At 34.5% G+C, this 16351-nt stretch overlaps 1 protein-coding gene across 1 annotated transcript in view; it reads right to left on the minus strand.

The window, feature by feature from the left end:
- Positions 1-16351, minus strand: part of VWC2L (von Willebrand factor C domain containing 2 like) — a 142347-nt gene that overhangs the window by 123186 nt on the left and 2810 nt on the right. The window contains exon 2 of the mRNA XM_073217755.1: positions 15763-16232. Coding sequence (XP_073073856.1) covers positions 15763-16152 — 390 coding nt within the window. The 5' untranslated portion in view covers positions 16153-16232. The remainder of the gene's footprint in view (positions 1-15762; positions 16233-16351) is intronic.

Here is a 16351-nt window from a genome sequence, read left to right on the forward strand (position 1 = left end):
GGTTGCTTATTAAATGAAATGATTTTAGTATATTATAAATTTTTTTTTCTGGAAAAAGCCCTGATTTTAAGCATGTCCATTTTCCTAAAGGATAAGTTAGAGTTCAAAGCAAAACACATCCTGAATAGTCTGAGAAACAAAATTTGATTCCTAGAAAGCCCTTTGTGAATACTGTTGAAGGCTGAAGAGACAAATACATAAATGGATGGATATAGTTTAAGTGCCAAATTTTAGCACACGAACAGTATCAATGGCTTTTCTTCTGACCAGGTGATAATAGGCTTCAGATACCATGTGGTGCTCCCTTGCCTTGATAATGGGCAAAATTATCAAAGAGAATATAGGTCAGATTGCTTTTCCAAAAACTTCCTATGAAACAACTATTTAAAATCTGATCTCTACCAAGGAAAAGATACTGCTTTAAGAAGCACTGTTCTTTAGAGATAATTTATGGCATAAATTTCATCCCTTTATGGAACAAATCTCATTACTTTCAAACTGCATGAGAAATTTGGAAGACTCTTTCAAAGTTGCTGATGCCTGTCAGCAATCTCTTTGTTCACTTCATTAAAATATACATTAAATTACAGAGCACAAGAGTATTTAGCATCCACTGTCACTCCTATAGCCAGTAATTTGCATGTTGCAGACATTACCAAATAATCAATGGATCCAATGGGTTTTAACTAAAATTCACAATCATCTAAAAGAAGACCCATTGTATCACTGATTACAATACATCTCAGTGTCCTGCACCTAATGAAATTGTGGTGACCTCATTGGTGATTTGCTCTGTTGATTGGACTATGTTTGAAACACTGAGGTTGTAAGTCTTGTAAAATTACGGATATAGAGCTGGAACTTCTTTAGGAATGTTAATACTGTCAAAGCAAATAAAAAACTGGATGCATAGATTTTTTATTTCTCCCTTAGTTGGTCAGCAAAAATGTATGATGGTATTATTTGAGTAAGAAGTTAAATAGTAGCTGTTCTGCGTTTTTTTGGGAAGTAGGCCTTTTGATAAAATACTGTAGAATATTATTTCTACGGTGTCTATCAAAAACCACTTTGTTGAAAACAAACATTTTAGCCAAGTGATTATAAAGATTACATGTAGCTTTGCCCATGTAGATATAAGTGGGTATAGAATAAACTAAAATTCAGAAATAAGATTTATTTATGAATGTAAAAATTATTTATGTAGCATATTTATTAAATGTGTATTATTTATAAGATAATGCATATAAAATTTATGAAGATGAATGACATATCCAGCCTGCCCTCAATAAATGACAATCTAGAAGAGGAATAAAGATGTCTATAAAAATTAGTTATGATTTTGTGAAACAAATGATTTTTTAAAAAAATGATGGTTCTAGTTCCATCATTCTTGAAAGTTCATTATTATAGTTGTAGCACTTCACTGACATTATAGTAATGGTTCATTTTTTTCTGTAAAAATATTTTTTCCTGGAAAAGATTAAAAATATTTTGGCTTATGTTTTAAGGGCAGACAATTCTATAATTATATATTGCCTATTTCAACAGACAGATGGCGTATAGAACCAATTTTTTTCCTAAATGTTTTCACGAAGTCTCATGACAATAAAATACAGCTTTTTCTGAAGTATGAAGAATAATAACAGAAAATAATATATAGAAAAATATAGATAAGGAGTATGTAAGCAAAAATACATTCCTTTAGTTGCAATCACAGATGTATTTTTTTAAGTATATAAAGTACACTGTAGGAAATATTAGTGTGTATTGAAGAGAAAAAGAAATGTTGTCTTTGATGTCTCTGCAGTTTTCAAAGGAGAACCCAAAGGTACAGACAAAGGCTAGAAGATTCATAATAAACAAAAGATTTTGGCAAAGTATCACACCTATCTTTGTGAAATAGCCTAGAAAAGCAGCAGCCTTTATTCCTCACTGATAAACTGGATTGACAGTTGGCTTGGGTACAAGAAAGGTCCTTGACAATAGACTGAAGGTTTGGATGAGAGCCTGTATGTCCCCAAGTCAAGGATGCCCTGTACGTCACCCATTTATACAATATGGGAAACGTTAGCAACTGGGTTACTTCAAAACTTTTCTGTTGATGTTGAAAGGGGCAGATTGTTCATATCTGTTAAAAACCAGTCATCTACAACTGCATTAAAACAAGGCCATGTGAGGGTAGGGGAGATTACATCACCGCTAGAATTCTACAACCTAAAAGAACCATGTAAGAGACAAACAGAACCAGTCCTAGTCTATGGGAAATATTGAGAGGAGGTGAAAAGAAAGGAGAGAGGGCCTGCTAGCCTCACACCACGTTGAACTCAAGGCTTTTTAGGGTTTAAGAAGTCTTAGGCCATAGACAACCAAACCCATTCGTGTTGGGAGTGCCAATCAAATTACTAGTTAAGAAATCTCTCTTTGCCACTGTCTCAGTATTTCTCTGGACAGAAATTTTCTAGAAGTTGAAATCTTGTCTTCATTTTCCATTTTCTAGTAACATTGTGCTTTTAAGGTATAATGGAGACACTTTTAAAGTAATGGGAAGAGGGAGTAATTAAAAATTAATCAAATGAAATGTTTTATAAGTACTAATATTAAAACATATTAATTTCTTATTTTTAGTCCAAATAGTAATTTCCTACTGAGTTTTGTACTTCATGATTTGATGCTTAATTCATAGCTTACCTCATTCCACAAAAATATATTGAGAAGGTTTATGGGCAGTACTCTGAAAGTATATTTCAATGTAATCAAATCTTTGCCAAGTAATTTCTTGAAAAACCTACTTTAGCATGCATTTTTTTGTGCAAGGTACAGCACAAGCAGTCACAAGTTTGAATCTATGTGTAAAAACCATTAGCACTATTGCCCAGTGGAATTCAGTTGTGTGATCAGGTGGGATGAGCACATTTGGAGCTCATGATCTGCCATTAAACACTGTTGTTTTATTTTGGACAGATTTCTTAAGCCTCTTAAACCTGGGTTTTCTCATTTCTAAGACAGAGGTGATGGCAACATACTATTAGTAGGGCTCTCATTTTCAGCATAGCTTTCAGCTTGCCCAGTGTTCTTTCTTTTCTTTTTTTTATTTCCCTTCATTCATTTTCAGCAGTGATGTGTTTCTCAAGGAAGTATATTGATTCTAAATTATTTTTATTAAATTGCAGCATAATCATTCCTATTATGAATTATTTGAAGTAGTGAATTTGTAAAGAATAGATCTTTTAGAGTTCTGAAAGTAATCTGTGTTGCATTTCTAAAATGTAGCAATGTTTGTACTTAAAATGTGGTTAGACTGAGAATGACATTGGATGAGAATTTTCGGTAGTTAATTAGATTCTTATTTACACTACGAGACTTCAATTTTCAGTAGAATTCTTGCCCAAAACAGATTTGAACAGGGTCACATTAGCTTACATTTTTTAGAGTCTTGATTTAAGTATCTTTTAGTTTCAATGTGAAGGTCCTAGAGAGTCTCATTAACAAAAGGAAAATTCTCTCTGATTCCCTAATGAAGCCTTCTAAATCTCAGCAGTCAAAGGTTTGCTATTTTAGCAGGATTTTATTTTTCATATTGGGGAAAATTAAAGTTGACTGAACAAATTTAATTTTTCTCCTGTCATATTTAGGAAAGGAAAATGAAGCTAATATACAGTGAAAATAAGTGGAGTTCCAGGGAGTGATGGCTGCTCATTCACTATAAAAAATGACTTTTTTGGTAACCATTGGAAGTTTTTATAGTGACTATGGCATTTTTAAGACTGCAAAAATCATCATCAAGGTCCATATTTTTTTGTTGTTGTTGGTTTTATATTTCTATTTCACTGATGCCAAACACTTGAAACTCTACATTTGCAAAAGTACTTCTGGTCAATTCTCACTGTATCCAGAATGAAGTTATTATTAATTTTTTAATGGATAGGAATGTACACTTTAAACACATACTTCCTCATGAATGGGAGTGTTTAAAATGAAATGAATTGAGCTCTGTAAAATGTGGAGCAGGGAAAGAATTTTCCTCAATGTTAAAACAATGTACTACATTTCTGTCAGAAAGATACAGGGCTTAACATGAAATATTTCAGAGTTATAATTAAATCTTCATTTAAGAATACAGAGCATGCATACCCTCAGGTGAAAAATAAGCCATCTCCTCCATGTCTTGCATAATGTCCCCAGTGAACTTACGGATGCTGGTCAGGTGACATGCAAAGACCACTTGAGTTAGGGTCAGAAGCCTTTCCTTGTCATTTATGAAATAAGAATAAAAATATCTAAAAGCTAAAGAATTCAGTGAGGGAACACAGGTGCAAAATATTTCATAAAATTGTCAGTTGCTATTTGTTTTGCCTCAGGCACAGTTCTCGTTGGGTCGCTTGCGTGATCCAAGCCCCTCAATGGCTCTCTCCTCAGCCCAGGTGCTTGGCTTGGTGTTCATGCTATGAGCTGGCCCCATGTTCCCTGTCACTCTTTGTCTCCTCTCTACCCTACAGTCCAGCCACACTCGGCATAACCTACTTTTCTGTGAATGTGCTTTGTGTTGACTTTTGTCAGTTTTCCAAGTTTGTCTATCAGGCTTTCAATGCACTGAAATCCCCAATCTTAGGCTACCTTCCTTAAGCCCTTCTGACTGAGTACTCCTTTCTTCAGGTGAGTCCCTAGAGCAGTCATCACAGGCCACCTGCTACTAGTGGTACCTGTGTTGTTCCTTCTGATACACTAGAAGCACCCTGAGGGGCATATTTATGTCTTATATATTTTAGAACACCCCCACAAGAGCTTTTTCACATTTAAGTGGTATTTAGGACATTTAATGAAATCAAACTATGGATTGAGTAAGTAGACTTCAAAATATGTAATAATGTATTGAATACCTAAGTAAGTAAACAGTATATGTATTTTCACCTATTAGTATAACAGGATATATATTTATTATTATATTAAGCTAAAAATACCTACTTGTCACACTATCAAAGGAGAGCACATGGGATATCAAAATCATGGAAATTTCTATCACCTTTGCTTGCCTATTTCATCTGACAATTATATATAAATGCAAGTTATTATACATCAATGCAAAGAACAAAGCTGTACTCCTTGGGGTCAAGTGTACAAAGAGATATGACTTACCATGACTGCTGTAAGGATGTATGACACATTTTAAATAGGTAGGCATAGATGCCTTTTTAGGTTTACATGTGTGAAAAGAGATCCATGAATCCACCAAAAAATGAAGTAGGATCTATATTTATCAGTACACAAAGAATCCATAACCTCTGAGAATGTAGGTTAGACAGATTTGATGATAGCACGAGAAGCACATAGAAAGGGGAGAATAAATTGATCCTAGATCAGGGATTGGCAAGCTTTTTCTATAGAAAGCCAGATAATAAATATTCTTGACCCAATGTGGGTTAGATGGTTTCTGGAGCAACTGCTAAGTTCTGCATTTGCAGCCTAAAAGCCACCAAGAAAATGCAAAAATGAATAAGTTTAGTTGTTTTCCAATAAAACTTCATTTACAAAAACAGGTGGTGAAGGTGGAGAAAGACAAGTGCCAAATGATTTCCCTTATTTGTGGAGTATAACAACAAAGCAAAACTGAAGGAACAAAACAGCAGCGGACTCAGAGACTCCAAGGAGGAACTAGTGGTTACCAAAGGGGAGGGGTGTGGGAGCACGGGTGGGCAGGGAGGAGAAGGGGATTGAGGGGTGTTATGTTTAGTACACATGGTGTGAGGGAACCATGGGGAAAACAGTGAAGCACAGAAAAGGCAAATAGTGAATCTGTGGCATCTTACTACACTGATGGACAGTGACTGCATTGGGGCATGGGTGGGGACTTGATAATATGGGTAAATGTAGTAAACACATTGTTTTTTCATGTGAAACCTTCATAAGAGTGTATATCAATAATACCTTAATAAAAAATTTAAAAAAAACACCAAAAATCAACAGGTGGTAAGCTGGATCTGGCTCATGGATTATAATGTGCTTATCCCTGTCTTAGATTTTTGGTTATGGAGCTGGCACCATTATTTTGAATTGGAAATACTTTGGTTATTTTATGTACCACAAATTAATCAATTACCATAAATAATCCCATAAATCGCAATTTGGGGAACTTTAAAAAGAACCAGATAATGAAAGATAAGCTGACATACAGATTTTTAACATTAATTGCCCATAAGAGTCAAATAAAGGAATTCAGTTCTCTTGAATCATTAGCAAAATATTTCTTAAACTATGTTTCACTGAACTTTTATGAACTTTAAGATGTTAATAGATGTTCTGAGGAAAAAGTGTTCTGTCACATAAATTTGTGAAATCCCAGCTTTAATACAGTTTAGTAATAATAGAAATAAAGATGTCAGGTGTTTTTTATGACTCCTCATTGTGTGCCAAGTAGTCTCTACTATTATCTCTATTGTAGAGATGTATACACTCAGACATACAGACGCAAAGTCATGCACACCTAGATCACATGGCTAGTAAGTGGCAGAGCTTACTCTAAAACCCAGTTTATACCTCACTACTGAGCTCTTAACTGTTGAACTATACAATACTGACTCTCAAACAAACTTTTTAAAAAATGCTCAAGCATTGTCAGCACACTAATGTGTACTTCACATTTCTAAGAGATGTTAAAGGATGCATTATTTCTCAACTTTACTTGACCATGAAAAAAAAATTGAAATCCTTACTAAGAATCCAACAGGGTGCAGACCTTAGAAAAGAGTCTAGAAATGGCTACATTATGGCACAATTCCAAAGTCCATTTGATCATTAGAATAATCTGGGAAATTTAGAAAAATATAAAATTAAGTAATTTCAATCAGAATTAAAGAGGTAGAGGTCAAGAAATCTGAATTTTTGCAATATTCCTTCCTTAGGTGACACTGATCATATACCAGTTTAGGGATATTCCTCTGTTCTGACACCATGGAACTAGAGATGGCACACCTCATCCATTTTAAACACTCCACTCCTGCCATACAGTGAGATGTAGGAGTTGGCAGAGTGAAAAAAATCATAAATAGTTTCTGTGAAATTAAATAGTTTCTGTGAAAATAGGTAGTATTTACTCTGATGTATTTTTATGTTATTTTGGCCTATATTATTTGCTTTAATATTAGAATTTTTCATTTTTAAACCGATGACCTCCTTTTCATCAGAGCCTTTTCAAACTTACATGCCTTTTGAAAATTGTACTCTGTGTCAAAGACCGACTTTAGATACACCAATATTTTATTGTTCTTGTCTACTTGTAACTGGGTTGTCATGGTGATAGGTCCTGGTATCACATTTCTATAGACAATTGGCTGAAATAATTCTTTGCACCAACATATTTATTGGAAAAGAAGATGCAAGTGAGCAGCATTTTCCTGTTATACCTAAAGGTAGCAAAATGTAGAAAAAAGACCACAGGAAAGCAATGTATTAATATTGCCCTTGCCAATAATAAGCTGTGGCACTGTGGTGTTTTCATTCTGTTGCCTTTGTTCTATTATTTGTAAAATAAGGGAGTTAGACAAAATTATTTCAAAGTTCTTTTCCAGATTCAAAATTCCATGGTCAGCTTTTAAAAGTAGGAATGAGCTAGACCATAAAAATAAACTATAATGCTTCCCTTTCATAAATAGAAGCATATATATATATGTGCTCATATATATATAAACTCATATAGTAGAAATCCTATCTCATGCCAAGAAGTAACAACAATAATCAAAGGGCAAAATATGATTTTGATTAAAATCCAAATCATTAAAATATGATTTAAAAATACCAACCAAGCAATGTTTAAAGAAAAAAAACTTAGCAGGTTGAATTATTAGTTATAAATTAATATGTAATACCATAATTTCAAATTCCCAATACTATTCTTTATAAGACACATACAATGACATTATTGTATCCATCCTATAGATAGAATGATTTAAATTATTTTAGTTTTGTTTATGGTCACATGACATAATAGGGAGAAAATTAAGCATTGTGCTCAGTGGATTTTTTAAATTCATTTTAGACAATTTTATACAGCCATAAAATAATATAATCTGACAACTTTTTCAGGAGATGAATGATTTTCTTGACACCTCAGCACTATATTCACTCTTTTCATGGTGGCTTTATTGTGATATGCTTGCTAAACAGCAGGCTAGAGGCAAGGAAGTCAACACTGGAGGTGTGTTGAGAGTGAAATCACTGATGCTAATCAGTAGTAATGATAAAAGTCTAAAGTACAGACTCTAACATAAGCCAGTCCCCAATTAAAAATGGCTGTTTGAAAAAGATCAACTGGATAAACCAACCCACTGATCACTTCAAAGTGCCTCATAGTTATTTGTTTCAAGCTATTTTTTGAAAACTTGGCAAAATACCACTAAAAAAATAATAAACCAGTATGTTTTTCTTGGGCTGTTCTTCATAAAACACACTGCCTGATGTCTAAATCAAGCTGTAAGGAAACAAACCTAAACAAAAATAGGGTCAACGTGAATAAGGAGGAGTAAAAATGGAAGATTCACCTAATAGATTTTCTTTAAGATTTTTCTTATAGGTAAAATGTTCCTGCTCCTTTAAATTACACACACACACACACACACACACACACACACACACACACACACACACACACACACACACACCTCCCCCAATACATGTATGGAGCAATTTCAATTTAGATTATATACAAATATTTTAGAATAATCTACACAATTTACGTAAGATATGTAGACCTGAGTTATGAAATAAGATATAGGAAATAGAAAAACTATCCTGGTTAATATCATACCACTGCCCAATTATCTATTTTCGTGAGTAAAACCACAATCGAAAATAGGCAAACGTCTAACATATCCAACATGTTGTACAACTGGAGTTAAATTTGGGAGGTAGGCGGCCAGGTCACTCTTCGTTTCATCTTCTCCCACTCCTGCAGAGTTCAGTCAATAAGGAATGGACAGCAATGTCTGTGATCAGCGGTTGTCTGACCTCAAGTCTGAGGTGGTCACGAAGAGTGACAAGCTCTGCAAATCTCGGGTGGGGCTGCAAAGTGAACACCAAATGCCCCATATGCACAGAGCACAGAAGCCCACTCACAAATCTTTCTGTTCATACTTATCACACAGTTATGACCATTAATAGCAGCATCTTGCAATATGAATGAGAACAGTAAGTATCAGTGGGTGAGCGTGAGAAACTATTCCTGCATGTAACCAACCAAAGGGCTTGCTGACTATCGATTTTCTTAAAATTTGAAGTGAGACACTTTTCTGATGGGAAACAGACTGTTTCACCCTTTCAGGGGTTAACTTGGAAGCCACTTATTCTTACAATTCTACTCCTTCATTTTAGAAAATGTTAACTGAAGAGGTTCATTCCCAGTTATGACTGGAGCTCTTGAAAAAATTATTCAAAAAATCTTATCTACTTCCTTAGATGTAGCATAGTATTGTGAAAATTTTTAAAAAGCCAATTGAGCACAATATAAAGGTAATGAGCAAGGGTGAGAGGAACTTTTCACAAATTTAAATTTTAACAGACTTCTTTTCTAATATCTGAAACTGGTCAGAGATTATACAAGTTATGTAGAAATTCCCTAGTTATTTTCAAAGATGGAAATTCCCCAGGGAGAATATTCACTTTGAGCCTGTTTGTCCGACATGCTGGGACTGAGCCTCAGATGAGCAACAGGTCATTACTGATTAAATTACTTCATTTCTGTTATTTTGTAGCAACTTGAAAGGAGAAGCCATTCATGAATTCTCTCAAAGGCAATTTTAATATTAAAATCCACAACATGCTCTGTCAAACAGAAAATCTATTTTGCAGAGTCAACAGTTGTGGAATTAGTCTTCTTAACCTCTCAAAGATCCTCAATTATCTCTGTTGTATGAAATTTTGTTTTCTAGAACTTTTCTTTGGATGTAGTCTTACAAATGCCTTTGGTGACTCCATTAACCATTTGTTGAGAACTTAAAAACCCCATCTTGGAAAAATATCTTTAAAAAACTCAACCATATTCTCAAAAATCTACCCATTTCTCTGTTACTGAAATCAACACAACCTTCACACCTTGGCAAAGATGTATTCTATACTTTTTTGCTTATTGCAAACATCAGTTTCTGCTTTTCATAGACACTGATGCAATGGCAGGTGGGTGGTGGGGGTGCAGTGAATTGTGTTTTTGCAAGGCCTTAACTATTCCCTCAATTGAGACGTTTTTTACAGCCTCCATTTTTTCCTATTCTTTCATGTATTTGGTCATCAGTTTGCAGAACATGTTGTCTTCCATTCTTTCTCCATATTAAAGCAAACAGTTGTCATACAAATCTTCCAGACCTAAAGTCAAAAATCCTTTCTATTTACTTTTACAGATTTAATGTTACAATATTGGACATTAATGATGGGGGCCCAGATTTAATGAGAAATCTAGAAAACCTGTCTTCTTATGAATGTACCCACTGAAGATCAAGTCAGTTCTAAACCTTAATTAGCATAGACTTTTTTTATGGGTATGATGATTTGGCAAAACACTCTAAGTGATTAGTTTTCTGTTCTTTTTACTTCTTTTCCTCAAGATTTGATTATTAAATACAGAATTCAGGGTAAAAACTAGGCAGTTTACTACGACGTGGAAACATGTTGTTTTTAAAGCTACAACATATATACATAATGAGTAGCATGAAAAAACTTATATTTAAAAAAATAAAAATTATAAATCTGATAAATTATCTGGCCCATAGTGAGAAAAACACAAAGGTCAGTGCTTACAGAGGAGGTGGATTTGGGGTAAATCCAAATTCTGAATTAGACATTAGGTGTTGACTGCAGAATCCTTTTAAAATAAGACATGCTATGCAAAAGCTGAAATAAGATCTCTTTCAGCTGCATGTAGTATAACCTTCAGTGTCTGACCTAAAACTAAATCAGTACAAGTTTTAAGGTCTAAAAAAATCCAAAAAGGCTAATTCCAGCTGAGTGAGAGTTATAAAAATACTGAGCAAAATAAGAAATTATTTCTCCCTTTGGGAAACTCAGCATGAGATAGTTAAACACAGAAATGAAGCTGATAGAGCTTACACTTCTAATCAACTTTTTTGCAGGAAATGAGATTGTAATTTATTATTTATACTCCTTATTTCTTAAAAAGTAGGTCCCAGTGTCATTTTTCTGGGTATACATAAAAGAAAGATGAGAGAACCTACTATACAGTGACCTTTGTTTTAATACAGTATTACCAGAATACTAGAAAATTGAGCATTTTCAAAGAAGAGAAATACATTTTCAAACCTTGCCTCAGTAAATGTGTAAAAAACATCCCAACCTACTCAACCTTTGTAAATTACATTATTCTTCCCATTAAATGACACATGTGAATCAATTTACATTTTAATTTGCTGATCAGTCGGGACATATGTTTTATAACTGTATGGAGTGAGACAGCACAGCTAAAACTCTGGGTGGTCATTGTAATGCTGGGATGGAGATAGACTCTGAGATGAGCCTTGGTTAGGGGAGGGGAGGGAGGAGAAAGTGACAGTACCAGGACGGACATATGTGCGTCATGAACAACGGCTGTTATCTTTAGGGGCCCAAAGGGTACTCTTTCTCTGAACTTTGAGAGTTCCTTAAATTAAAGTGATGAGATCAATATGTAAACAGAGAGAAGCTCAAGCATTTTAAAGGAGCTCTAACTTCTTTATTTCATAGGTTCAGCTATAATCCAACCTATTATGTCATTCACCAAAAATGTACTGAATGCCTGTTAGATGGTCCAGACGGTACCCGGGTTGGGAGCAGAGGAGAAAGAGAACAACACTGGCCCTAACCTCGAAGGTTCATTATCTAATGCGAGGGGCATGTGGCTTCGCATTATGTGACTGCACTGCTATAGACACTAGAGGTGGTGAAGATTAAATTCTGCAGCCAGGCTGCCTCGGTTTGAATTCTAGTGCTTCCATTATAGAGCTGTGTAATGTTGGACAAGCTCCTTACACTTCGGTGCTTCAGTATTCTTACCTGTAAGACAGGGCTAAGGAAAATGTAATCCTCATAGTGTTATTATGGAATGAAATGCATTATAATATACATAAAGGTCTTACCAGTGTCTGGCTATGATGACTGCACTTGTTTAATGACATGCTTGGGAGTGAGACACAGCCAGGATACAGCAGTAGGACAGAGAGGGCTTCCCAGTTGTGATGAGATTTAAACAGTTTTGAAGTAGTCTAGAAGGATTTACACATGTATGCACTGGTGAGAAAGTGTGAAACAGCATGTACAAGTTCACAGGGAAGAGAAGTCACTGGGAGTTTATGATACTTGGAGAGGTCAATGAGCAGAATCTAGACTATATTAAGGAATTTAGATTTTTATCCTAAAGACTTTTCTGAATGTTTTTGTCCTTAGGCATGCTGGGTATTTTATTCTTCCTTTTCTGTAACAGCCCTGCCTCCCAGGTCATTAATTTCTCTTTACCTCTGTTCAATTGCATACTTGGCTACAAGGTAATCATGTTCTAAGCTACAAGATAATCTTGTTTAAAAAAACATGTTTGACTAGGTTCATCTCTGTGTACAACAATGTGACTTTTATTTCCTGTTATTGTTTAGATTGAATTTAAATACTTTGGCCCAGTATTCAAGTTTCTCTCTCCATTTATACATACAAATTTACATCCTCTTTATTGTAATAGCATTGCAGTAAGAACCAGCTTCCTGTTATTCCCATCTCCCTCGCTCTTTGTACATTTTATTTATCTCAAGCTCTGATTTTGCTGAAGTAGTCTCCTCTTTGGAATTTTAATCTCCCTTGATCCATTTTACTTAAGAACAGGCTCAACTTTGACCTTCCTGAAGAAAACAAAAAGTTTGACCAAACTTCACATTATGTTTATATGCCTCCAACACCACCATCCCTTGGTCTTGAGATTCACAATCATATACTTTAGTTTAGACTACATTTTCCTCTCTTCTCTCTCCACAATGTTTATGCCTGCCTTGTGATTTTGCCTTCTATAAATACCTTACTTTCCAATTTAAGTACATCTATAGTATTTTGCATATTAAACAGCCCCCAAAAATGTTTATTGGATGAATATACTACTTGCAAAAAGACCTCATAATACAATTTCATTAATAACATGCCATGATTATTATATGAAAGTTCTATACATCTTTAAAAATTAGTTACTTGACTCTTGCAAGCTGAATTGGAAGAGAATCGAGATGACCTTATGGCTGATTTTACTTAGGTATGTATAGTTCACATAGATAGGTAGAACATTTTTCAAAGGTATTGGAATTCTTTCACTCAAAATGACTTTTAAAGTTGAGCTTCCATTATAAAATGCAGCTGAAGACATAGAGGAATTTAGGACCTAGAGTAAATAAACCCTGGACATTTGAGTTCAGAAGGAGGCTACAGCCATTTATTCAATTCTGTTGTGGATCAGTCATTGCAAGGCTGCTAACTTCACATAAATTATCTCTTTAAATCTTTCCAACATCTCTTCCCAGGAGAAGTAATTATTGTGATGGCCATTTTATAGTCAATGCCCCCGTGGCTCAAGAAGTTTAAGGACTTCTTCCAAAGTCTGACGCATCCAAGTGATGAATTTGGGATTTGAATCCTGATCATTAGGATTCTAGAGGCCAAGTCCTTTGAGAGGTTATATAGACTTTATTGTTAGAACGGCAGTATTTAGAAATAGATTAAATGATTCAACAATTTTGAAAAAGCAACAAATTGTCTTGGTCTCAGCTCTTCATTCTTTCAAATTTATCTTAGATAATCTCTAAAGCTCTTACAACTAAATCCTTCTGAAAAAGTAGCATCTGTTTTCTTTCTTTTTAAATCACATTTTAAAATCTCATGACAGAGAGTCAGGTGGAAAAGATGTGCACATCAATGGGTTGTATACTGATTACAGCAGGGACATATAATTAGTAAAGGAATTATTAACTTTTTCCTTATGTATCTATCTATTGTTTGACATGGTAAAATAGTCATTTCTATGTAATAAAGTACAATCTAATAAACATAAGACAAACTATAATAGCATGCTTAGTGGTGAGTTGGCTAAATTCAAATCTCTTCTTTTATATTAAATATTGATTACCAAATTATATAAATTTCAGAAATTATATCTGATATACTTATTGCTTGAGTTAGGGTATCCTAGAATGTCTTTTTTGCATTCTACTCTAGATAAATATGCATATTGAGGGTGACATGATTCTAGAACTACATCAAGAATCAAATTGTGTTGAGTACTTGCATTTACTTTCATTACCCTAAAAGTGAAAATAGCTATTGTCAAAAATATATCCAATATTTTAGATATCATAATGCCACTAATAAATGTATAACCATTATTTGGTGTCAATAATGTTAATTTTACTAGACTCTCAAGCCTTTCTCTAAATTGTGCAACAAAGTATTGTGAAGAGAAAAGTCTGGAATAACACTTATGTATAAGAAAGTTGAATGTGATAATTAGCATTAGAACTTCTCCCATATCCTAAGAAAATGTTAAATCCTAAGAAAAAGTTAAAATGATTGGATATTCTTGGATATATTAGAAATGGTTCAAACTATAAACCTGGAAGAGACAATGTAAAGATGAAATGCCAATACATAGAGTACTCTGATCATGGTCAGTTAAAACCTTTTCTCCAGATACTGACTTCTTCCGCCATTTGACTCCTTTGGAGAAGTTGGGTCAGTGCTAATACCTGAACATTCTTCTCTCAAACATAAACAGTCTCATTGAAAAGTAGCCATATTTTCTTTTGCCTATAAAGTTCTGAGCACCTTGTCACCGAACTTAGTTAGATGAAATGGAAATCCTTTCTATCAAGCATCAGTATGACATACAATCCAAGGCTCAAATTTCTATTACATTTAAGGAGGACATTTTGATATGTTAATTTATACCTCTAGGTTTCAGATCTGACTTGCAGGACATCCTAATTAAAGCTAGCCATTGGAGAAAAGACACTCCAAGTAGAGATAAAATGAACTCCAAGTTACTTGAAAATATGACACAAGCATAACAAAAACTAAGAAATCGTGGAGGCTGAAAATATTACTCTTTTCTTTTTTATCACCTTTTATGATGCACTAGGATAAAAACTCAGTTCTCTCCAGAGTCCTGTAAGAAAAAAATCTAATGAGCAAAGGACAGAATGGGGACCATGCTCTACAATAAGTAGGTCCAATGCATATTGTCACTATAAAGACTACAGCTCAGAAACATGTCTTCATAGCATGTGCATTGCCACACACTGAACAGATAATTCTAATTCTAGACAGATAATTCTATAGTTAAATTGCTCAAAATTCAGGCACACACACACACTCACACACACACACACACACACACACACACACACACACTTCACAAAATGTAAACATTACCTTAATAGACACACAGCCTACAAACAAAATTGTTTCCCTCAGAATACATATTGTGTAATAACACAAAAGCAATGTATAAGGGCAAACAACAAAATGGTGTTAAGCATGCCCCAAATGCTTCTGAGGGAAAAGTTTATCATGAAACCCTACAAATAACAATTAACAAATCAGTCGGCTATTTGTTAACCATAGTGGTACTTATGCTTAATGGAATCATATTGTTGTAAATTTAAGGAAAATTTAGAAGTGTTTCTCCAACTTTCATTTTAATGTAGTAATCTAAGTATGTGGCATGAAAGTTAGCATTCAATAAATATGGAGAGTAATTCATACCTTAAATTCCTCCAAGATTTTGTAATTTTTCCCATGATATTCACAAAAGTTTTTCACTTCTTTGCACTCAGGACAGCATCCATTGTGTTCCACTTTAGTACATTTTGGGTGAATTTTAGGGCATTCTGGCTGGTCACACACAGGTCCATCCAGAGCACAGACACATGGACAGTTGGAATGCCCTGGGAAAAATCGTTCTCCCAACTTGTATACAAAGCCGCTGTCATCCACACACCCCTTCCCTCGATAGTCATCAAAAATCAGGTTGTCATTACTGGAGGTCTGGTCACCTTCATCAGCAGGATAGTCTTCATGACTGATGGCAGCAGAGGTGACCAATCCAAGGATGACCAACAGAAGTATGCAAGCTTCATGAATATGAAGAGCCATCCCCCTCCTCAAAGGCTTCTGGATGTGTTCCTAATATTACATACACTCAGCTCCTTCCATGGGAATACAAGGGGGATAGGCTGAAAATAAATATTTAAAAAGAATAATTTGACATAAAATAAAGAAAATATAGATTCACGTAAGCCCATGCTCTTAATCTGTTTATTTGTAATCTCTTTGGAAGATACTGAGACCTCAG

The sequence above is a fragment of the Manis javanica genome, chromosome 12 (assembly GCF_040802235.1).
Source record: "Manis javanica isolate MJ-LG chromosome 12, MJ_LKY, whole genome shotgun sequence".
NCBI lineage: Eukaryota > Metazoa > Chordata > Mammalia > Pholidota > Manidae > Manis > Manis javanica.